Source organism: Natator depressus, chromosome 21 (genome assembly GCF_965152275.1).
Source record: "Natator depressus isolate rNatDep1 chromosome 21, rNatDep2.hap1, whole genome shotgun sequence".
Lineage (NCBI taxonomy): Eukaryota > Metazoa > Chordata > Testudines > Cheloniidae > Natator > Natator depressus.
The window spans coordinates 18,231,830-18,256,729 of record NC_134254.1 but is presented as its reverse complement, the minus strand read 5'-3'; the positions used below and the strand labels follow the sequence as shown (position 1 = coordinate 18,256,729).

Here is a 24,900-nt window from a genome sequence, read left to right as displayed (position 1 = left end):
AAAAGTGATCTGGGCAATTGCAGACCTGTTAGTATGACCTCAATAATTTGCAAGGCTTTAGAACAAATTGTGAAGGAAGAAAACAATTAAATTAAATAGAGGTAAATGGTAAAGCGGATGTAATGCAACATGGGTTTCATCACGGGCAGATCATGCCAGGCTAACCTGATTTTCTTCTTCGAGACAATAACTGCTTTTTAGATAAGGGAAATGCAGTAGATCAAATACACTTGGACTTTAGTAAGGTATTTGACACAGCACCCCATGGAAAATTGTTAAATTAGGTAAAATGGGAATCAGTACAAGCACTGTAAGGTGGATAAGGAACTGGCTAAAGGGCAGAAGGCAACAGGTTGTGCTGAAAGGCGAAGTATCAGACTGAAGGGAGGTTACTAGTGGAGTTCCTCAAAGATCAGTCTTGGGACCAATCTTATTCAATATTTTTATTAATGACTTTGGCACAAAAAGTAGGCGTGCGCTAATTAAATTTGAGACACAAGGTGGGTGAGAATCTTTTATTGGATCAACTTCTGTTGACGAAAGGGACAAGCTTTTGAACTACATAGGTATTTTTCCCAGACCTGAAGAGCTCTATGTAGCTCAAAAACTTCTCTTTCACCAGCAGTTGGTCTAATAACAGATATTACCTCATCCACCTTCTCTCTCTAATATCCTGGGTCCAACACAACTAACAAAATTTGCGCATGATACAATGTTGGGAAGCATCTTCAATACAGAGGAGGATCAAATATTATACAGGACGTTGTGGATGACCTTGAACACTTTGAAGTGACAGAAATGGGATGAAATTCAGTAGCACAAAGTCATGTACTTTGGGTCTAATAAGAAGAATTTCTGTTACAAACTGGAGGCTCAGCAAGTGGAAGTAACAGAGGAAGAGAGACCTGGGTGTGGGAGTCAATCACAGGATGACTGAGTCACCAATGTGATCCAGCTATGAAAAAGGCAAATATGATCCTAGCAAATTTAGGCAAGGCATTTCCATCAGAGAGAGAGAGCGAGAGAGAGAAAAATATTAATGCCATTGTACAAGGCATTGGTAAGATCTCATTTGGAATACTGTGTACAATTCTGATCACTCATATTCAAGAAAGATTAATTTAATCTGGAACCGGTTCAGAGAAGAGCTACAAGGATGATTAGGGGACTGGTGGGCCGAGGCTTTGAGATAGCACCACGTAGTCTCTCTCCCAGGTGCTTGGCTAACTGGTTCTTGCTCACATACTCAGGGTCTGATTGAACACCATTTGTGGGGTTGGGAAGTAATTTCCCCCCAGGTCAGATTGGCAGTGACCCTGTGTGGTGTGTCGGGGGTGGTGGTGGTCGTCTTCCCCTGCAGTGTGTGGATGTGGGTCACTTTCCAGGATTTACTGGGTCTCTCTCATTTAATCATTTCTCTGCCATTACAGAGGCCTCCTATTCTCCACCTGTAGCACATAATAGTCTAGTCTCCTGGGGGATGTAATACTTTGGTCTAATTCCAGTTGCTGAGTTTAATGCAGGGTGCTCATGGCCTTTGATATACAGGAGATCAGAACAGATGATCTGGTGGTCTCTTCCAGCCCTAAACGCTGACTCTGAGATATGGCAATTTCCTGTTTTATAATTAAAAACCCTTTCTGAATTCAGTTTAAACAAACTTTGGAGTCCATTGTATTAAAAACAAAGTTTATGTATTATTGTGGAATTGTATGCAACTTCTATAAGGGAGACCTTGGGAAGGGTCAGAGCTTCAAAGGACTATGTGAAACAATGGGCCAGACATGAACGAACTTTATGAACCTGTAACCTTGGAAAACCCCTTTCATGGGGTTTGAAGGCTCTGTCACCTGCCAGAGCCCTTATTTGAATCAGGGGTGGTCTCTGGTAAGCTTATTAGCATGCATGTATTTTTTTTAAAATTGTTTTTATTATGTTTTCTCTGTAATGCTTTCACCTTAAGAAAAAGCATGCTTGCTTAGAAAGAGCTGTGTGCTAACTTATACCTATGGGCAATTACACTGTTTATAGCCTCTGAAGAGCACGCAAAGCAGGACTCCTTAGGCAGTCTGACTTGCTGAGGAACTCACTGAAGGAGGGAACTGTACAGCCTGGAAAACCTTGGTCAGGAGGGAGAGAAACGCAGGTCTCCATGCAAGAGACATGACAGCTGAGGAGCTGGGAGCAACAAGAGGGCTCCCTCAAGGGATTACAGAGGAAGAATACCGGTGTAGCTGACCTGAACTGTAACAATTAGTATTGTCCATTGTGACGGGGCAAGGCCAGACGGCTATAGTAAAGTAGTGAGGAACCGGTATGTTAGCCCCAGGCTAAAGAAATCCCTGGTATCATGGTAACCAAATGGCAGTTGCTCCAGGTTAATCAAGATACCTGGGGCCAATTAAGATCCTTCTACAAAGCAGTGGCAATAGCTAGGTTGATTGGGACACCTGAAACCAATCAACGACTGGCTGGAACTAGTTAAAAGCCTCCCAATTAGTCAGTGAGGGTGTGGGTGTCAGGAGGAAGCTATTGGAAGAACTAAGTAGTGCTCACCATAACAGGCACAAGGAAGGAGGCCCTGAGGTAAGGGTGAAGTGGAGCCTGAAGAAGTGGGGGCTGCTGTGGGGAAGTAGCCCAGGGATTTGTATGCATCCTGTTTCTAAAAGATCAGTCACCATAGTTGATACTATTAGGGTCCCTGGGCTGGAGCCCGGAGTAGAGGGTGGGCCCGGACTCCCGCCCCCGTTGCCTCCCTGATTAATCACTGAGACTGGGAGACAACAGAGACTGTGCAAGGGAGGATAGCTTCTCCTCCCTCGCTGGCTTATGATGAAAATGGCTCAGTAGGCCATGACCCTTGCCTCTAGAGAGAGAAGGGCTAAGTAGAGGGTCACAGTGAGCCTCTGAGGCTAGCGAAATCCTCCAGAAAACGCGGGACCCACGGAGACAAGGACAGAGCTTTGTCACACCATATTAAACTTTAAAAGGAAATGGGACATTCTTGTCCAGGTATAATGCTGACAGAATAGGGATGCTGTAGATTTGCAGCATATTTTATAGACTTTAGCTACCAAAGTGACATTCAGAATCTGCACTTCAATTTTATCCCTTGTGATTAGCCATAGCCACTTCAACACCACTTCTCACTCTTCACCACACTGTTGATCTTCTAGCAAACTAAGCACTATACATCATCTTAATTACCGAGCTGCCTGAATTTGCAATTCTTCAAGGCAGAAGTATTCAATAAATATTTCTAGTCTGAATTTGGGAAAAAATGATGTAGCCATGTCATATAGAATGATGCAACACTTTCCATTCTGATAGTAACTCGGGAGGATGTTAATAAGAACGGCCATACTGGGTCAGACAAAGGTCCATCTAGCCCCATATCCTGTCTTCTGACAGCAGTCAATGGCAGGGCCCCCAGAGGGAATGAACAGAACAGGTAATCATCAAGTGATCCATTCCCTGCTGCCAACTCCCTGCTGCCAACTGGCAAGCAGAGGCTAGGGACACCATCCCTACCTATCCTCGTTAATAGCCACTGATGAACCTATCCTCCATTATGTTCTTTTTTGAATCCTGTTACACTCTTGGCCTTCACAACATCCTCTGGCAAAGAGTTCCACAAGTTGACTATGCGTTGTGTGAAGAAATACTTCCTTTTGTTTGTTTTAAACCTGCTGCCTATTAATTTCATTTGGTGACCCCCTAGTTCTTGTGTTCTGAGAGGGAGTAAATAACACTTCCTTATTTACTTTCTCCAAAACAGTCACGATTTTATAGACCTCAATCATATCCCCCCTTAGTTGTCTCTTTTCCAAGCTGAAAAGACCCAGTTTTATTAATCTCTCCTCACAGAGCAGCTACAAAACAACAGCTACAGAAGTTAGATATTTTTAACTCAGAAGACCAGGATAACTTGTTTCCAAGAGTTTTACAAGAGCTGCCGAGGAATTCTCTGGACTGAAAGTTGATTTTCAATAACTCTTGGAATACCGGGGAAATTCCAGAAGACTGGGAGAAAGCTAATGTCATGTCAAGATTTAAAAGAGATAAATGGGACACCTCTCAGGTAATTACAGGCCTGTCAGCTTGATACTGATCCTGGACAAAACAATGAAGCAGCTGATATAGGTCTTGATTAATAAAGAATTAAAGGAGGATAATATAATTATTGCCAATCAACATGGCTTCATGGACAATAGATCTTGTCAAACTAACTTGACTAGACAGACAGATAGATAAGGATTACAAGTTTGGTTGATAGTGGTAACAGTGTCAGAGGGGTAGCCATGTTAGTCTGTATCCACAAAAACAATGAGGAATCCGGTGGCACCATAAAGACTAACAGATTTATTTGGGCATAAGCTTTCGTGGGTAAAAACCCACTTCTTCAGATGCATGATGTGTTGTTGTAATATACCTAGACTTCTGTAAGGCATTTCATAGAATCATAGAATATCAGGGTTGGAAGGGACCCCAGAAGGTCATCTAGTCCAACCCCCTGCTCGAAGCAGGACCAATTCCCAGTTAAATCATCCCAGCCAGGGCTTTGTCAAGCCTGACCTTAAAAACCTCTAAGGAAGGAGATTCTACCACCTCCCTAGGTAACGCATTCCAGTGTTTCACCACCCTCTTAGTGAAAAAGTTTTTCCTAATATCCAATCTAAACCTCCCCCATTGCAACTTGAGACCATTACTCCTCGTTCTGTCATCTGCTACCATTGAGAACAGTCTAGAGCCATCCTCTTTGGAACCCCCTTTCAGGTAGTTGAAAGCAGCTATCAAATCCCCCCTCATTCTTCTCTTCTGCAGACTAAACAATCCCAGCTCCCTCAGCCTCTCCTCATAAGTCATGTGCTCTAGACCCCTAATCATTTTTGTTGCCCTTCGCTGGACTCTCTCCAATTTATCCACATCCTTCTTGTAGTGTGGGGCCCAAAACTGGACACAGTACTCCAGATGAGGCCTCACCAGTGTCGAATAGAGGGGAACGATCACATCCCTCGATCTGCTGGCTATGCCCCTACTTATACATCCCAAAATGCCATTGGCCTTCTTGGCAACAAGGGCACACTGTTGACTCATATCCAGCTTCTCGTCCACTGTCACCCCTAGGTCCTTTTCCGCAGAACTGCTGCCTAGCCATTCGGTCCCTAGTCTGTAGCGGTGCATTGGATTCTTCCATCCTAAGTGCAGGACCCTGCACTTATCCTTATTGAACCTCATCAGATTTCTTTTGGCCCAATCCTCCAATTTGTCTAGGTCCTTCTGTATCCTATCCCTCCCCTCCAGCGTATCTACCACTCCTCCCAGTTTAGTATCATCTGCAAATTTTCTGAGAGTGCAATCCACACCATCCTCCAGATCATTTATGAAGATATTGAACAAAACCGGCCCCAGGACCGACCCCTGGGGCACTCCACTTGACACCGGCTGCCAACTAGACATGGAGCCATTTATCACTACCCGTTGAGCCCGACAATCTAGCCAGCTTTCTACCCACCTTATAGTGCATTCATCCAGCCCATACTTCTTTAACTTGCTGACAAGAATACTGTGGGAGACCGTGTCAAAAGCTTTGCCAAGATTTAACTTGGTATTGCATGACGTTTTGACTAAAACTAGAATGATAGAAAATGAACGCATTAAATAGACTAAAAACTGGCTGACAGGTCCCAAAACATACTTGTAAACAGGGAATCATCATTAAGCAGGTGCATTTTTTGTGGGGTCCTGCAGAGATTGATACTTGGCTCTGATTTACTTATTTTTTAATCAATGACTTAGAAGACAAACTAAGCACTGATTAAATTTTCAGGTGACGAAGATTGGGGGAGTGGTAAATAATAGAGAGGACAGGTCACTGATACAGAGGGATCTGGACTGCTTGGTAAGCTGGGACCAAGCAAACAATACGCGTTTCAATACAGCCAATTGAAAGGTCATACATCTAATAACAAAGAATGTAGGCTGTACTTACAGGATGAGGAATTCTAACCTGGGAAGCAATGATTCTGAAAGACTTGGGAGTCATGATGGATAATCAGCTGAACGTGAGCTCCCATTGCAACACTACAGCTGAAAGGGCTAATATGATGCTTAGATGTATCAACTGGATTACCTAGTAGCAATAGGGAGATCACACAACTATTGTATTTGGCACAGGTGCAACCACTACTGCCATACTGTGTTAATAAATTGGAGGGAGTTCAGTGAAGAGCCACAATAACAGAATTGGAATACATCCCTTATACTCAAAAACTCAAGGAGCTTAATTTATCTTAAAAGAAAAAAGTTAAGGGGTCACTTGATCATAGTCTGAGTACCTATACAGGGAACAAATTTGATAATAGAGAGCTCTTCAGCCTAGCAGACAAAGGTATATAACAAGATCCCATGGCTGGCAAAGGTGCAAATTTTTAACAGTGAGGCTAATTATCTATTGGAACAATTTACCAAGGATTTTCCTGAACTGTGTTGGCAATTTTAAATCAAGACTGGATCTTCTTCTAAAAGACCGGCTCTAGTTCAATCCGGAATTAATTCAAGGAATTCCTATAAAATCACAGAATATCAGGGTTGGAAGGGATCTCAGGAGGTCATCTAGTCCAACCCCTGCTCAAAGCAGGACCTAATCCCTAACTAAATCATCCCAGCCAGGGCTTTGTCAAGCCTGACCTTAAAAACCTCTAAGGAAGGAGATTCAACCACCGCCCGAGGTAATGCTTTCCAGTGCATCACCACCCTCCTAGTGAAAAAGATTTTCCTAATATACAACCTAAACCTCCCCCACTGCAACTTGAGACCATTACTCCTTGTTCTGTCATCTGCTACCAATGAGAACAGCCTCGATCCATCCTCTTTGGAACCCCCTTTCAGGTAGTTGAAAGCAGCTATCAAATCCCCCCTCATTCTTCTCTTCTGCAGACTAAATAATCCCAGTTCCCTCAGCCTCTCCTCATAAGTCATGTGCTCCAGCCCCCTAATAATTTTTGTTGCCCTCCCCTAGACTCTTTCCAATTTTTCCACATACTTCTTGTAGTGAGGGGCCCAAAACTGGACACAGTACTCCAGATGTCCACTATAAGGTGGGTAGAAAGTTGGCTAGATTGTCGGGCTCAACCGGTAGTGATCAATCGCTCCATGTCTAGTTGGCAGCCGGTGTCAAGTGGAGTGCCCCAGGGGTCGGTCCTGGGGCCGGTTTTGTTCAATATCTTCATAAATGATCTGGAGGATGGTGTGGATTGCACTCTCAGCAAATTTGCGGATGATACTAAACTAGGAGGAGTGGTAGATACGCTGGAGGACAGGGATAGGATACAGAGGGACCTAGACAAATTGGAGGATTGGGCCAAAAGAAATCTGATGAGGTTCAATAAGGATAAGTGCAGGGTCCTGCACTTAGGACGGAAGAACCCAATGCACAGCTACAGACTAGGGACCGAATGGCTAGGCAGCAGTTCTGCGGAAAAGGACCTAGGGGTGACAGTGGACGAGAAGCTGGATATGAGTCAGCAGTGTGCCCTTGTTGCCAAGAAGGCCAATGGCATTTTGGGATGTATAAGTAGGGGCATAGCGAGCAGATCGAGGGACGTGATCGTTCCCCTCTATTCGACATTGGTGAGGCCTCATCTGGAGTACTGTTTCCAGTTTTGGGCCCCACACTACAAGAAGGATGTGGATAAATTGGAGAGAGTCCAGCGAAGGGCAACAAAAATGATTAGGGGTCTGGAACACATGAGTTATGAGGAGAGGCTGAGGGAACTGGGATTGTTTAGTCTGCAGAAGAGAAGAATGAGGGGGGATTTGATAGCTGCTTTCAACTACCTGAGAGGTGGTTCCAGAGAGGATGGGTCTAGACTATTCTCAGTGGTAGAAGAGGACAGGACAAGGAGTAATGGTCTCAAGTTGCAGTGGGGGAGGTTTAGGTTGGATATTAGGAAAAACTTTTTCACTAGGAGGGTGGTGAAACACTGGAATGCGTTACCTAGGGAGGTGGTAGAATCTCCTTCCTTGGAAGTTTTTAAGGTCAGGCTTGACAAAGTCCTGGCTGGGATGCTTTAATTGGGGACTGGTCCTGCTTCGAGCAGGGGGTTGGACTAGATGACCTCCTGAGGTCCCTTCCAACCCTGATATTCTATGAGATGAGGTATCACCAATGCCGAATAGAGGGGAATGATTATGTCCCTTGATCTGCTGGCAATGCTCCTACTTATACAGCCCAAAATGCTGTTAGCCTTCTTGGCAACAAGGGCAAACTGATGACTCATATCCAGCTTCTTGTCCACTGTAACCCCTAGGTCCTTTTCTGCAGAACTGCTGCCTAGCCACTAGCTCCCTAGTCTGTAGCAGTGCGTGGGATTCTTCCATCCTAAGTGCAGGACTCTGCACTTGTCCTTGTTGAACCTCATCAGATTTCTTTTGGCCCAGTCCTCCAATTTGTCTAGGACCCTCTGTATCCTATCCCTACACTCAAGCGTATCTACCACTCCTCCCAGTTTAGTGTCATCTGCAAACTTGCTGGGAGTGTAATCCATGCCATCCTCCAGATCATTAATGAAGATATTGAACAAAACCAGCCCCAGGACCGACCCTTGTGGCACTCCGCTTGATACTGGCTGTCACTAGACATGGAGCCATTGATCACTACCCATTGAGCCCAATGATCTAGCCAGCTTTCTATCCACCTTATAGTCCATTCATCCAGCCCATACTTCTTTAAATTGCTGGCAAGAATACTGTGGGAGACCGTATCAAAGGCTTTGCTAAAGTCAAGGAATAACAAGTCCACTGCTATGTCCTGTGGTATGCAGAAGGGGTCAGAATAAATTATCACAATGGCCCCTTCTGGCCTTATCTATGAACCTGTAGACCAGGGGTTCTCAAACTGTGGTACGTGTACCACCTGTGGCATGTAAACTTGATGTTCCATCTATTCACTTTACAATAATTTAAGAAAGCAGTATGTGAAGCAATAAAATTTGAGACCTGCTGTTTAAAACCATTAAAAAGCAGATTTTTACTACTTTGCTATGTGTTTTCTGTGCTGTGGTAACATCCGTGCTTACAATCTATAAGACCCTGCTCTGCTGTCAGCCTGGTGAGAAACTCGATGAAGCATTTAAGGCACTGCCCCCTCTCTTTAGCGGCTTGCCACACACTTCTCCCCAGAGGAAATATTCCAAAGCCACAGAAATAGAGTACATAATCCTGCATTCCCCAGCTAGCCCCTGGTTGAGCCAATCCACCCTGGGAGGTGTACTGATGTTATCTCATTATGGGAAACATTTAGCAATGTAAGAAATTTGTTTTTCTGCTATGCAGCCACAACCATTGTGCATGCGGGGTCTGATCAGCAGCACTTGGACAATCTTCCTTTCCTCCCTATATGTGGTTAGAGGCTAAGGGAAAAGGTAAGGCAATAGGATGGGCAAGACTCATCTCAGAACCTCATGTCTAAAGGCAGCATTAGCCAATAATGCCTGGTTGAGGAGGCAGCACCTAGAGACAGTGTCAACTGAGCACCAGATAGCTCAGCAGTGTTCGGGAACAGAGGCTCCCCCCTCTCAGCCCAGAAGCCGGCTACCACTCTGGCAGAATGGGTCTTGAGCTTCTTAGGACAGGGAAGATCTGCTAAAGCATAACAATGCTAGGTCTGATCCAGTAACAAGTGACATGAGATACCATTCCCTCCAACACGGAAATCCTCAAAAAGGATGAAAACTCATCAGGATTTCTAGAACCCAGCTGTCACAGAAAGATGGTAAGACAATGCTATCCTGCTCACTGATGCCACCCTGTATGTAGATTCTATTCTACAGAGGTACTTATACCACCATCACCACTTTAGTGTCTGAGCATCAAATGTACCAAGCTTGAACAGCATTATGATGAGAGTTAGTCACACATGGATAAGGGTCATGTGATTTTTGACAAAAACAAATTGAAAAGAAAATGGAGTAATGCTAATTGGAAAACAATACCTATGACTTCTCCCTGCACACAAATAGCAAGAACAATCTGCTACTGAAGAAGCCAGAAAGAGAAAGTTTCCCATTCCCACATCCCCACACTAGTTCCCCAGTCCTCATATCAGTTACCGAAAAAAGCTATTATGTAGTTTAGGTTATTATAAATGTGATTAAGTGCTGAGCTCAAGAACATTCTCATTGCTACATGTTCCTACAGATTAGATTGATAGAGAAATAGTATTTAATTTTACTTTTTTTAAAAAAGGAAATACGAGTGGCCAGTTTATAAACCAACAAAAGTTATAATCCATCTCTTCTCTACAGCATGCTTGGGAAGACTCACCTGACGAATGGCCAGTACTCCCTGGGGATCTACAGTCAGTTCTGCTAAATGAACGCCAAATTCTGCAAGAAAGAATATCTAAAATGAGACTAAGAATAGAATATCTAATTGAGACCAAGAATAGAATTAACATTAGCACCAAAAGATTTAAGCCAACACAGTACAAATCACAAAAAGGATTTTAGCCTGCATCTTCTGGAAGGCACAATGATGACAAAGTGAGTTACATGCACGAAGGAGAAAACAGCCCCATAGAGTAGCTTCTCAGCTGAATTGACGGCATCCACATTCTCCCTCATATTCCCTACCGACTCCACTCCTCTTCCCAATAACCTATTTCCCTCTCTCAAACAGAGAGCTTTTTTAGAACTGTTTTTATACTAAGTGAAAGACTGTATGGACAAAACAAAACAAAACCCCCACATTTTGTTATCAATTTAAGTTACTATAGACTTATGTGCAAACAATGACATTTTGCTAATGACATTAAGTGAGCACCTGCACAGAAACTATGAAAAAGATTCACAGATGGAGCTATATGTAGGGCCCTACCAAATTCATGGTCCATTTTGGACAATTTCAGTCATAGGATTTTAAAAATCGTAAATTTCATGATTTCAGCTATTTAAACCTGTATCACTTCAAGTCTTCACCAGAAATGTGGGTCACGTTCTGACCTTGACCTTGTTAGCCTACATCAGCTTTGTCAAACAGGCCAGACTGTTAAAATGGACCTCTCCTGGGCCAAAATTATTTAAGAAGAGAAAAAGAGGGACTATAGGCTGACCACCAAAGGGCATCCTGTGTTTTGTAACACCTCAAGTCTTGTCAAACACACACCCTGTAACTGTTTCCCTGAAGTCCTATCTAGGAAGGCTGTGGGATATCCTGAAAGACCCAGAAAAAAGCTATCAGAACATTGTGAATGAACCCACCTCCACGTAACTGTGTCTGGGAAGACCAGACATTCCTACTGTTGGGCTGAGTTGGAGAAAGCATGTCTTCACAATAATGCCAACATTAAAGTAGCACAAGATTTTAATACATCTAGTCCCTTTACCCAAGTGATGATCGGTTATTTTTAATGCTTCTCAGAAAATACACATCTGAGCTGCAGTCCAGTAAATGACTTAAGCGCACAACATATACTTGTCTTTCACTAAACAGTTTAACAGCAGTTTATGAATAATGCTAAGTCAATAAGCAATTGAAAGATGAGGCTGCAGATATTGCATTACATAGCTTAACCTATGACTATCTGAAACAAGAAACTGTAAACACCACAGGACAGTTCTCAGCACAGAAAGATTCTGAATGTTTAAACAACGCTGAAGTGACACATTTTGGAAGGTGACAAGAAACTGACAGCTTCTCAGAGAAGAAAGGGAGAAACCTGGATTCGTTATTAATTTAACGATCTTTACCGCTGTTTGAACAGTTAGTTAAAAAGGCACAGAAACCTACAGGCACTGGTGAATCTATATAAAAAGATTCCAGGATTATCACTCTAAAACCTCAAATGTCTAAGTCAGAGTGAAGCAATAAAAACAGCTGCAAGCATGGTTGACAGCTCTTTCTTCAGAATATCACCAGATTCAACCATCACTAGTATCTGTAGTCTGTTACTGTTCAATTTGCTGCACATAACCCTCTTTTACTCAAGGTGCTAGACACATCACTTGCCCTCCTCCCATATGAATACATCACTGTTGAATCCCCCTGCTCCCCAGGAATTCTCTCCCCACCCGCCCTGAACCCTGGCAATTCCTAGTCATCCCAGCTGCCTCCCACTCTCACCAGTCCTTTTACCCAGTTGGCCTCTGAGCTTTCAGATAAATAAATAAAAATTGAATGTATTTATTTTACACACACACACACCTCCCTAACTAACAACATGCATCCGTCGAAGTGGGTATTCACCCACAAAAGCTTATGCTCCCAATATGTCTGTTAGTCTATAAGGTGCCACAGGACTCTGTCGCTTTTACAGATCCAGACTAACACAGCTACCCTTCTGATACTTGACAACTAAGATGTAAACTTCCAGAGTATGAAACTCTGGAATTTCTATGGTTCCCCTCCTCATTTAAAAAAAAGTGTAAAAAAAGTTATTCCCATATCCCAGATAATTTACAGTTGATTTAAAGAACTAGATTCACCAGTTTGGTGTAGCTACTTTGCACTGTTCCAGTCATGCAAAGCAGACACAGAGTAACAGTACATCTGGCTCTAAAAACTTTTAAAATAAAATCAGTATTTTTAATATCTTCAACTCACTGGAGATATCACATGGTAGCAATCTTTGGGACTTCTGTTTGTATGACATTTTAAATAATTTTTTAATAACCAGGGAAACTTCTAGACAAAAAAACTGCTAACCTGGTGTTAATGTTGAGAGTATATATGAATAGTTTAAAGGTTTAAAAAACCTCCAAGAATGTTGTAATTATCCCAGAAACAAGTATTTACCAACCCCTGAAGTCACAGTTTGATGTATTTTTTAAAGTTTAACCTTAGGTTAAACAAGACAACTTCAGTTCTGCCCCACAGTGACACTTTGCAATAACCGCATAATTATGCTTAAGGCATTTTAGTATTTGTAGCCCCAGAGTAAATTAAACTGATTTTTAAAGGTTTTCTCCTGTGGCATCACTAAAGAACAGAGTTAAGGTTATTTGGGTGCGCCTTAACTGCCCATCTTCAGACCTTCATATATTTGGATTTCTTTTAGGTTTAACTCTAACTTTGAATTTCTGTGCCTTATGCTGCTTGTTTTGGGACATGATTATAAGATTCCTATGATGAATATTGTAATGGTAAAACATACATAACCTCAACCTTAACTCCATCTAAACAGTTTTTTTGTTTGGGAATACATAAAGAGAAGGAACTGGACATTTTTGACACAAAACACAAAAAATTAAGTAACTTCAAGTCCCCGCACTTTATTATTAATGTTCATTAATCTTTTTCATAGTAATTATTTCTCTTTGCGGGCATACAACAAGCCAAACCCATGTCTGGCAATGAAATCCTAACTGTTCTTAATATTTAAGCTTTTCATTTGCATTCTAGCAATGAGTGCTCTAATTATGATAATATAAAAAACTTTTTGATCAACACAGAATGAAACTCCACTTCATAGAAAAAATGAACACAACCTTGCAGTTGGGGGGTGGAGGGATAGCTCAGTGGTTTGAGCACTGGCCTGCTAAACCCAGGGTTGTGAGTTCAATCCTTGAGGGGGCCATTTGGGGACCTGGGGCAAAAATTGGGGATTGGTGCTGCTTTGAGCAGGGGGTTGGACTAGATGACCTCCTGAGGTCCCTTCCAACCCTGATATTCTATGATTCTATGGAATTGCTACTGATTCTTCCATGAAATATAAAGATCAAATCCTTGTTTTAAACTTAGTCAGTCTGTACCCATGACAGATCACAAGTGTCCCATTTTAAATATGCCACAATAGTTACAGAATGACCTTCACATTTCTTGTTGCTTCAATCACAAGCATGTGTACCTCCTACCAGACAGTCCCATATCCATCATTCCACTCCCCACAAGCCTTTTTATTTTAAATACATACTGCATAAAAATGACAAGCAAAATTTGAAGAATGGTATAAATAAGTATAGCAAGCCCTATGCCCCTTTCAGGGAAACTGATACTGCACTACTTTGATGGGATGTTTGTTTAGTGCTTAAGAGATCCTCAGCAGGGGTGGTGCGTCCCACCCAAAGGAAGCTGATGTGCTGTGGGAGTTCTAAGCAGAATTATGGAGCCATTCAGGCTAGAGGCATACCCTTAGACACCTCAACTGTAAGCTGTTTACAAGAGTATTTGTGGAACCAAAAACATGGCTAATAAAAAAAACCTGCACAACTAGCCTTTATCTGAGTGCAGGCTCCATCAGTTCGGCTCAGTGAATACCATATGCCCAGGAGCGAGTCTTGATCCTCCGAGGGCTCTCCTTTGCAGAAGGCCAATGTTTACACTATACTGGAAGAGATCCAGAAAATCTCAGATGAGAACCAGAAAGAAACGTCTGCTCTTGACTCCAAATTAATGGGATTATTTCATGACCACTAACTATTTGTACCTATGCAGACTAAGAAATACAATCAAATTTCATGCTTCCAGGCATAACCAAACATCATACAGGGGTCAAAAACACCTGTGCCCAGCGGTAGGAAAACTTGTTAGATGTATCAAGGACCTATTTCACCTTCCTCTGAAGGATCAGATATTGAACAGTTCTGAAGGCAGAATGCCAGACTAGACTGAAACAGGTACAGTGAAGCCTATGTAAGAAGTTAATCCTACTACCAACCAAGGTTAATGTAGAAGTCCACGTGGGGGATCACAGGGCCCAGATGAGCTGGATGGAAGGCAAAGATCCCAAACTGCTAAAACAACTGTATAAATAGCAACAAAAATGGGAGGAAAATCTGACATGCCCAAAAAAACCCAACAACAATACATTTAGCAAACCCACCAATCCCTGGTTATCAACACAAATTTGAAGCTCAATTTATTGTCTTCCATGGAAAATGATTACCAAGAACATTATTCCCAAGTACAAGAAACCCTTCAACACCAAGACAAACCATTTGATAGACACTAAATGAAAGATTTTTTCAACGTAAGTGTCTTCCACTGAAAACAGGAAAGAGATCAAATTCTCACTACATGGCACAATAAGACACAGACTATGAAGGATACATTCTTAACATTCTCCAGAGTGGAGCTTATCATACAAGTAAAGATGTTACCACTGCTTCCAGTGAAGGAGGCCACCATTCCACACAAGAAAGAAAAATAAAATTATGCAGGGCCACTGTTTGCAGCAAAGTTCAAGATATGCTATCATGGCAAAAGCAATGAGTTTTCTAAAATAACTAAACAGACAAGGTGCAACCTGGAACTGGTTTTACCAATCTAGGTTCCCTCTCACACTGTGGCATTGTGACAAGTGGCAAAGCCCTCCAAGCTTGCCCTCACACAAGCATCCCCAGGCAAGGGCCACATCCAGCTGTGTTCATGAATGCTCTGGCCAGTCACTGCATGAACCAACAATAGAGAGGCTCCAGACAAAATACCCACAGCTCCCCAGCCTAGAACCCCAGAGCTGTATCATCCTGCCCTGGTCAAAAGCCTAACCAGTATGAATCTATTACCCAGTCCGCCCCTCCCTCGATGTAGAGAGGACAATGTGCCAGCCCACCTTGTTCCTGAGCAAATTTCCCTTTGCACTTGAAACACCACAGTATTTTAGGTAAAAATATGAAACAGATTTATTAACTACAGAAAGGTAGATTAAGTGACTATAAATAATAGCAAACAGAGCAGAGAGAGTTACCTAAGAAATAAACAAAAGCGCAATTTAAGCCTGATTCAAATCCTATGTAGTGTATAAGTGTCTCACCCTGTTAGATAGTACAAGCAGTTTGTAGATGTTTCATACACAGGTAGGGTTTCCTTCTTTCCCTCCTCAGACCAGCATTTCCCCAGTTCCAAGCCTTCGTTATTCCAGAGGTATTTCCAGGTGTTCAGTTGTGGGGAAAGTGAGGCCCATTGGCTCCCTTTTATAGCTTCTTTCATAAGGCGGGAACCCCTTTGTCGCAGCCGAGTTGGTGGGGAAAAAACAGGTACCAAAATGGAGTTCAGTATCATGTGATCTAGTCACATGCCCTTTTATACTTTGATGAGTCATGGCAGCCATTATCCATAGGCTGACTGAAACATCCCCAGAACAGTTCATCTGGTGAAGATAAGCTTTCCCCATGGCCCACTGTTTTGGTGATGGTCCATTCAACTTGAATGGGCCATTCACAGTGTCCTGTCAGACTGTGTGCATTACCCAGGTGCAAGCACATTTGAAATACAAATACATAGTTAATATTCACAACTCCAGATACAAAAATGATACATTCATACAAACGAGATATTCACAGTTGACCAACCATAACTTTTCCATAGACACCTCACATGACATATCTTGTACAAGATGCAGCTTAATTAAGGCTACGATTTGGTCACAGAGGTCGTGGAAGTCACAGATTCTGTGACTTCTGCAGATCTTCATGACTTCAGCCAGCAGCGGCTGGGAGCTGCAGGCTACCCCACAGCTCCCCACCTGCTGCTAATGTGGGGGAAATCCCCCTAAGTTCCCCGGACAGCGGGGGATCCCAGGCAGCTCCTTAGCCACTGCCAGCGGGGGAATCCCCCGGAGCTCCCCAGCCCCTGCAGGCAGCAGGGGACCCCCTGCAGCTCCCCCGCCTGGGGAGGAATCCTCCAGAGCTCTCCAATTCCCCGGCAGTGGGGGATCCCCTGCAGCTCCCCAGCTGCCACAGGCAGGGGTCCCTCCCAGCTCCCAGCCATGGGCCACTGCTCCCAGCCACAGCAGGGTAGGGAGCTGGACCCTCCTCCCTCTCCGTTTTTGTCATGGATATTTTTAGTAAATCCGTGAATTTGTGTTAATTGCCCGTGACCTATCCATGACTTCTACTAACAATGTCCATGACAAAATCATAGCCTTAATCATAATCATATTACTATGGTGAATATGGGGTCCAGAGTGTCACAGACAGATCTACCTCTCAGTTTTATACCACTGTCCATCAGAAAGAAGGCTAGAACGTTGGGCTCAATGGATAGTGATCAATGGCTCTATGTCTAGTTGGCAGCTGGTACCAAGCGGGGTGCCCCAAGGGTCAATCCTGGGGCCGGTTTTGTTCAATATATTCATTAATGATCTGGAGGATGGCGCGGACTGCACCCTCAGCAAGTTTGCAGACGACACTAAACTGGGAGGAGAGGTAGATATGCTGGAGGGTAGGGATAGGATACAGAGGGACCTAGACAAATTAAAGGATTGGGCCAAAAGAAATCTGATGAGGTTCAACAAGGACAAGTGCAGAGTCCTGCACTTAGGATGGAAGAATCCCATGCACTGCTACAGACTAGGGACCGAATGGCTAGGCAGCAGTTCTGCAGAAAAGGACCTAGGGGTTATAGTGGACAAGAAGCTGGATATGAGTCAACAGTTTGCCCTTGTTACCAAGAAGGCTAATGGCATTTGGGGCTGTGTAAGTAGGAGCATTGCCAGCAGATCGAGGGACGTGATCGTTCCCCTCTATTCGACATTGGTGAGGCCTCATCTGGAGTACTGTGTCCAGTTTTAGGCCCCACACTACAAGAAGGATGTGGAAAAATTGGAAAGAGTCCAGCGGAGGGCAACAAAAATGATTAGGGGACTGGAACACATGACTTATGAGGAGAGGCTGAGGGAACTGGGATTATTTAGTCTGCGGAAGAGAAGAATGAGGGGGGATTTGATAGCTGCTTTCAACTACCTGAAAGGGGGTTCCAAAGAGGATGGCTCTAGACTGTTCTCAGTGGTAGCAGATCACAGAACGAGGAGTAATGGTCTCAAATTGCAGTGGGGGAGGTTTAGGTTGGATATTAGGAAAAACTTTTTCACTAGGAGGGTGGTGAAACACTGGAATGTATTACCTAGGGAGGTGGTGGAGTCTCCTTCCTTAGAGGTTTTTAAGGTCAGGCTTGACAAAGCCCTGGCTGGGACAATTTAGTTGGAGATTGGTCCTGCTTTGAGCAGGGGGTGGGACTAGCTGACCTCCTGAGGTCCCTTCCAACCCTGATATTCTAAGATTCTATGATCACCGAAGCATACAAGTGCCTTCCATGCAAATTTGATGGATAGAGTTTTATCAGTCTGCTTTCTACGTTCACTGGGAATGCAGTGCAGAACAGGCTTCTCAGAGGGTACATATTTCTGTGCTACTGCCTCCTTTTCCCTAGTCACTATGTTTAAATGAATTCTTGCATGGAGTTTGTACTGCTTTAAATTGGCTACATGATTAGCAAGGATTATTCAGCTTTAAAGTTGCTATTACAATTTTTCTGCTGCGGTACCTGATGGACAAATGCACAGCAGTGGTCTCACCTTTATCCTTGCTCTGTACCCTAGCCATTTGCTTCAAAACAGCTTCAACCCCATACCAAAGCTCCACCCAGTGCCACAGCTCCATGTAAGAGAGTAAAAGTAAAGAAGCCAAATGTGCGAAGACTAATATTCCACCTCTTTCATAACTGCAGTAACCCAAAGAGGGGATGGAATCCAGCCTGCTGAGTGGGGGGCATCAACCCCTTCTCCCAGTCTTTGGCCAGGTGAGCCACGCAAAGAATAATCAGGATGAATAGAAATCAATGATTTTTTTAAATTAAAAAATAGGTTTTTTTCCTCAAAAAGCATTTAATAAAAAAAATCCGATCTAAAGATAGTTTTAATTAAGATACATTATAGCTCAAAGATATCTCATCATGAAACAGGGATTATAAATTCTAATTCTATAGTATGAGACAATATATTCATGTAATGTTTAAGAAAAGTTTTGTAAATGAGTTCCAATATTTCATGGATTAGGGACCTAATCTTATGGAGTTCCAGGGGCTTCTGTATAGATTATTTAGGTTAATTTTTCTATCTACCCAATGGGACTCATTGCACTCAGTCTAGAAGATACCATCAGAGATGCTTAGTTTTGCAGTTCTCAAACTGTGGATTTGTGTCTCCAGAGATAACATGCTTGTTAACAGCAAAAAATGTTTTTAAATAAATAAATAAATATAGAGGTAAGAAATAACAGACCTCAACTCTATTGTCCCTCTGTAAATTTGTGTACAAAGAGTCGATCCCTTACCACTCTCTAAAAGTGCAAAGTTTCAAAAAGTTCAATGAATAGAAAGAAGATTGTTGGGGGTGGAATAGATCTGGACATGGAGAAGAAGTCTGGAGATAAATGTGAGAAAGGACAGATATGCAGTAGAAACAAAAGTGAAACTGTTTGAGCAGCATATTCCAGAAGTCTTGAGGTCTTTCTGAGTGTAGCCTTCATTGATTTGAGATCTACCATACCATTATCTCACTGGAAGGGAAAACCTATAATGGCAGCAGACTGTAAAAGAGACCCAGTTTGGGAATATTTTAATGAAGTTCCTTTACCTGTGGGTAAGACAGGCCTGCGTGCAAACAGTGCAACAAAGAAATGCAAGGCCTGGTTGCCCGAATGAAACATCATGAGAAGTCTTCCTTCTCAGGAGGAAGCTGCGTTGAAGATGATGATATAGCTGTAAAACTAATCTGAGAAGTTTTCAAAATAAATCACTTTAAAAATGTATCGTGTGTACCTTCTAAAAATGAAACCTACATCTATCTCTGAGTTGTGAAGAATATGTATTAAGGTTTAACAACTAACAAGAATGCACTTTTATGTAGAAATCCATGATTAAATCGAGCCTTCCTGACTAGTGATTTAAATCATGATTAACTGTGAGATAAAGTGTGTTAGTGAATTTCCTAACTTTTTGAACAGAAAGAGAAATCATCTAGGTAGGAGTTAGTGGTCATTTAGGCAATTGTAGTTATCGTGTAGGTTTGCAGTTGAGATGTTACAGTGGTTAGCTAATACATAGTAATACCTAGGTCTTACATAGCACTTTTCATCAGTAGGTCTCAAAGCACTTTACCAATCAGAGAAACATCATTATCCGAATTGTGCATTTAGGGAAACTGAGGCACAGAGAGAGGACATGCCTGACTAACCTAATTGCCTTCTATGATGAGATAACTAGTTCTGTGGATGAAGGGAAAGCAGTGGACGTGTTATTCCTCGACTTTAGCAAAGCTTTTGACACGGTCTCCCACAGTATTCTTGTCAGCAAGTTAAAGAAGTATGGGCTGGATCGATGCACTACAAGGTGGGTAGAAAGTTGGCTAGATTGTTGGGCTCAACGGGTAGTGATCAATGGCTCCATGTCTAGTTGGCAGCCGGTATCTAGCGGAGTGCCCCAAGGGTCAGTCCTGGGGCCGGTTTTGTTCAATATCTTCATTAATGATCTGGAGGATGGTGTGCATTGCACCCTCAGCAAGTTTGGGAGGAGTGGTAGATACGCTGGGAGGGTAGGGATAGGATACAGAGGGCCCTAGACAAATTGGAGGATTGGGCCAAAAGAAATCTGATGAGGTTCAACAAGGACAAGTGCAGAGTCCTGCACTTAGGACGGAAGAACCCAATGCACCGCTACAGACTAGGGACCGAATGGCTAGGCAGCAGTTCTGCAGAGAAGGACCTAGGGGTTACAGTGGACGAGAAGCTGGATATGAGTCAACAGTGTGCCCTTGTTGCCAAGAAGGCCAATAGCATTTTGGGGTGTATAAGTAGGGGTATTGCCAGCAGATCGAGGGACGTGATCGTTCCCCTCTATTCGACATTGGTGAGGCCTCATCTGGAGTACTGTGTCCAGTTTTGGGCTCCACACTACAAGAAGGATGTGGAGAAATTGGAGAGAGTCCAGCGAAGGGCAACAAAAATGATTAGGGGTCTGGAACACATGACTTATGAGGAGAGGCTGAGGGAACTGGGATTGTTTAGTCTACGGAAGAGAAGAATGAGGGGGGATTTGATAGCTGCTTTCAACTACCTGAAAGGTGGTTCCAAAGAGGATGGATCTAGACTATTCTCAGTGATAGCAGACGACAGGACAAGGAGTAATGGTCTCAAGTTGCAGTGGGGGAGATTTAGGTTGGATATTAGGAAAAACTTTTTCACTAGGAGGGTGGTGAAACACTGGAATGCGTTACCTAGGGAGGTGGTGGAATCCCCTTCCTTAAAAGTTTTTAAGGTCAGGCTTGACAAAGCCCTGGCTGGGATGATTTAGTTGGGATTGGTCCTGCTCTGGGCAGGGGGTTGGTCTAGATGACCTCCAGAGGTCCCTTCCAACTCTGATATTCTATGATTCTATGACATGACTTGGAAGGGTCCCTCCCATACCCTGGCACGCACATGGGGGCAGGAAAAGTGACTAACAATTCCAGAGCGGCAGGGATACCCAGATTCCAGTTCACATGAGGCAGGGAGAGGAGCTCAGATTGGGCCCTCCTGAGATCTTGGCACTCTCAAAGAAAAGAAAATGAGGTTGATAAGTGCCCCCAACCCTATTCCCCCAGTTTCCGTTCAACCCATCTCCCTGTCACACAATGCCTCTCCTCCCGTACCACCCATCCCCATTTATTCCCCTCCCCTCCCAGTAAGCATTTGCACATTTAAATTTTGTTCTTTTCAAAAATAGTTTGAACACCTTTTGAATTTTCTGCTGTATTCAGACTACACTTGCCCCCAATTTAAAAAAAAAAAAAAAAAAACTCTGACAGAGGCAGTTAGCAGCAACATGATTGCATTTCATTTTTAGGTTTCTACCAATAGTGGGTTCCACCTTACAGTGCCTGGGTGTAGTTCAGCTTCAACACATAGTACATCTCCTTGAGTCACCCAGATCCTCTGAAAATGGGCTGGCTAGAAACCCTCTTACATTCTCTATCTGCTCATGCCCAGTATAATTTCTTTGGTGCATGAATGTTAGGATTGAGCATATCCGTAGAGGTTAAATCTCCACTCAGTAATGCTCACACTATTTCTTCCCAAAAGGGGTAGTGGGTGCCATGCACCAGCTGGGATGTCAAGCAGTTGAGACCCTTTGGGGCAGATTAGAGCCATAGTTTCACCCTGAAGTGTACACCAACACACGCTGGTAGAATAGGGTTGACCTTAAGAAATGCTGTTTTCTCAGCTGGCTGACACTTGGATGATCCCTGCTCAAATGACCCCAAATTTGGATCACTAACCCTACCCCATATCCCTATGAGGCACATCAAATTCCAAGGCAATTCCAAGTAAGCATGCAGATTTTACAGCACTTAGAGTTACCCTTTTAACAGAAAGGGCTTCAAAACCTTAACTAAAGTGGAGCTGGTGCCCCCCTATAATATCACCATTTGAACTTATGTTACTTTTATTAAACAGAGATTTGGCTTTGAGCAAATAGTAAAGTAGATCAAAATTAAAAGCTCTCATGGGTAATATACTTGCAGAGAATTTAGTTTTCTGTCTCCGACCCACAAATAGTGGGCAGATCAGGGATGCAAGAAGCTTGGGTTCTTAGTTACATAAAAAGTACTGCCCATTAAGTGATACTAGGTAGGCTTTGCTGATTTGCAATAATTCCAACAGATAAAAAGTTAAATGTCATTGACAAATACTTTAGACTTGTGAAATGTTTTAGAAGTAATGTAAATAGAAAAAAAAATTTGGTTACATAAAGGCTTTCTTCTTGCCCTGAAAGAGTTAAAGCAACAATTAAAGCGAAATTTAAATGAGGACTATGTGGAAACTCACAGAGAGTTAAAATATATTGACAGGTTTCAGAGTAGCAGCCGTGTTAGTCTGTATTCGCAAAAAGAAAAGGAGTACTTGTGGCACCAAATTTGATAGTCTCTAAGGTGCCACAAGTCCTCCTTTTTTAAAATATATTGAAAACCAGAAGAGCCATTCGGGGGTGTGATAGTGTTCAAATTGCAGGGTAAGAAGAAACCCATCACCAATATTCTGCATAACACTCACTAGAATATTTAAGCTATCATCCCTTGCAGGCTGAAATTTTATTAAAAGTTAGTTCCCTGTCAGGCAGTGGTTCTCAACCAGGGGTCCAGGGCCCACTGGGGGACCCCAAACAGGTTTCAGGGGGTCCACCAAGCAGGGCCAGCATTAGACTTGAGGTGGCCCAGGGCAGAAAGCTGAAGTCCCACCGCATGGGGCTGAAGCCGGGGGTTCCAAACCCCATTACCCAGGGCTGCAGCCGAAGCCTGAGCAACCTGTGAAGCTTCACAGGGCCTCCTGTGGCGTTGGGGCCCAGGCAACTGCCCTGCTTGCTACCCCCTAATGCTGGCCCAGCCTTTTATATGCAGAAAAACAGGTGCTGTGGCACGGGTGGGCCCTGGAATCGTTATAGCAGGTTGGGGGGGGGCCCTCAGAAATAAAAAGGCTGAGAAACCCTTCTGTAGGGCGTACAGACTACCACAGGATCCGCTTGAGCAACTGTGTGGGACTTGCCAGCTAACCCACCAGAGAAGGGGAAGATAACCTCTCCATGGGAGGCATTTACTTGGATGAGCTCAGAAATTCAACTCATGGCTATATCACACAGCTTCTCCAGTTAAGCAAGACAATCCCAGACTGAGCAGAGGACCATGTGCATGTCCTTGGCACAAAAGGAGATTTGGCACACTAGAAATGTTTTGAATAATCTGCCTGTGCTCAAGCAGTCCTCAGTGGAAGACACTCAATTCCACACAAAAAGCATCAAATTCTTTGAGAAAAAAAATTTAAGGGGCATATAATACATTTGCTGCCCACTCAGTAGGTGCATTACTCCCACAGGAGCACCAAAGACTTACCTACCCTAAACAAAAAAGTATTACAAGGAACTATGGCTTTAAATGAAAAGAACCATTTGCAGGCAGCCATTTGAACAGCAGAGAACAAGTCCATAAGCTCAGATCTGGGTAAACTGGTGCCAACTATTAATGGCTTCTCCCAGTGTTGAGAGAGAGACATACAAACATGAAAGAGGTTTAAGTGCTGTTCGTCCTACTGCATTTCAAAATTCATTTCCTTAAATTTGCAAGCTATCTAAAATCCCTGTTCCCAGTAATAGTACTAGATACTATGCGATAAATGTTTCTTGAATTCAAGGATATACTCATAGGGCTGGTCTACACTACACAGTTAGGTCACCATAAGGCAGCTTACGTTGACTTAATTATGTCTACATTACAGCCTTCCTCCCACCAGCGTAAGTGCTCTACTACACCGACATCACAACTTCACCTCCATGAGAGGCTCGGGACTTATGTTGTTGTAGTTAAGGCGACACAGTGTACGTGTAGACACTGCCTTACTTACAGGGGCTGTTGGCTGTCTTGTGAATTTCATTGCAGGAGCCATGAAACTGACAAGAAAACCAGGCAGCTAGAACCCATCTGCCCCTCTACCACCCCCCCCCCCCGCTTCCCTGGAGAGCTAGACCCTGCTCCCAGCAGGGAGCTGGGGCAAGAATGGACCCCGCTCCCAGAGCGTGGCTGGGGTGAGAAGCCCAGGCAGCTGCACCCCACTGGCCCCTGAGCCATGAAATTGACAAGGCTGCCTGGTGGGGAGTGGGTGGGGGCTGAGAAGCCCTGGGAGACTTCTCTCCCCTCCTCCAACTGTGAACAGGGAGGCGAGAAGCCATGGGTGGCTCCCCACCCTCCCCGTCCTAGTGAGGACACACATCACCAACCCAAGGAGGGTAGTGTGGACATGCATCTCCGCAGTAATTACTGCAGTGGCTGTAAGTCGACCTCATATAGGTCCATTTACCTTTCTAGTGTAGATATATCCATAGTAACATAAAGCCTACTATGCATGCACGTGTACCAAAGCAGTGCTGTCAGAAAACTGTGGGGCCACAAACACACTACACTGCTGAAGCTCAAGTTATGCAACAAAACAATGCCATGAAATCACTGTACCTGCAACAGATTCTTTGCTTGGAATAGATAGGCCCCAAGTTGTAGCTTGGGAATCTTAACAGAGTTCTAAAGCACCAAATGGTAAAGTTCAGATGAACATTTCCTTAATTACAACCTCAGGAAAAGAAGATATTGGAAGAACATTTACA

At 43.5% G+C, this 24,900-nt stretch overlaps 1 protein-coding gene across 2 annotated transcripts in view; it reads right to left on the bottom strand.

Moving 5' to 3' along the window:
• The window catches only part of IPO9 (importin 9), a 164,258-nt gene that overhangs the window by 134,024 nt on the left and 5,334 nt on the right, over nt 1-24,900 (bottom strand). For both annotated transcript variants that reach the window (XM_074936110.1, XM_074936109.1), the window contains exon 2: nt 10,327-10,388. In XM_074936110.1, coding sequence (XP_074792211.1) covers nt 10,327-10,388 — 62 coding nt within the window. The remainder of the gene's footprint in view (nt 1-10,326; nt 10,389-24,900) is intronic.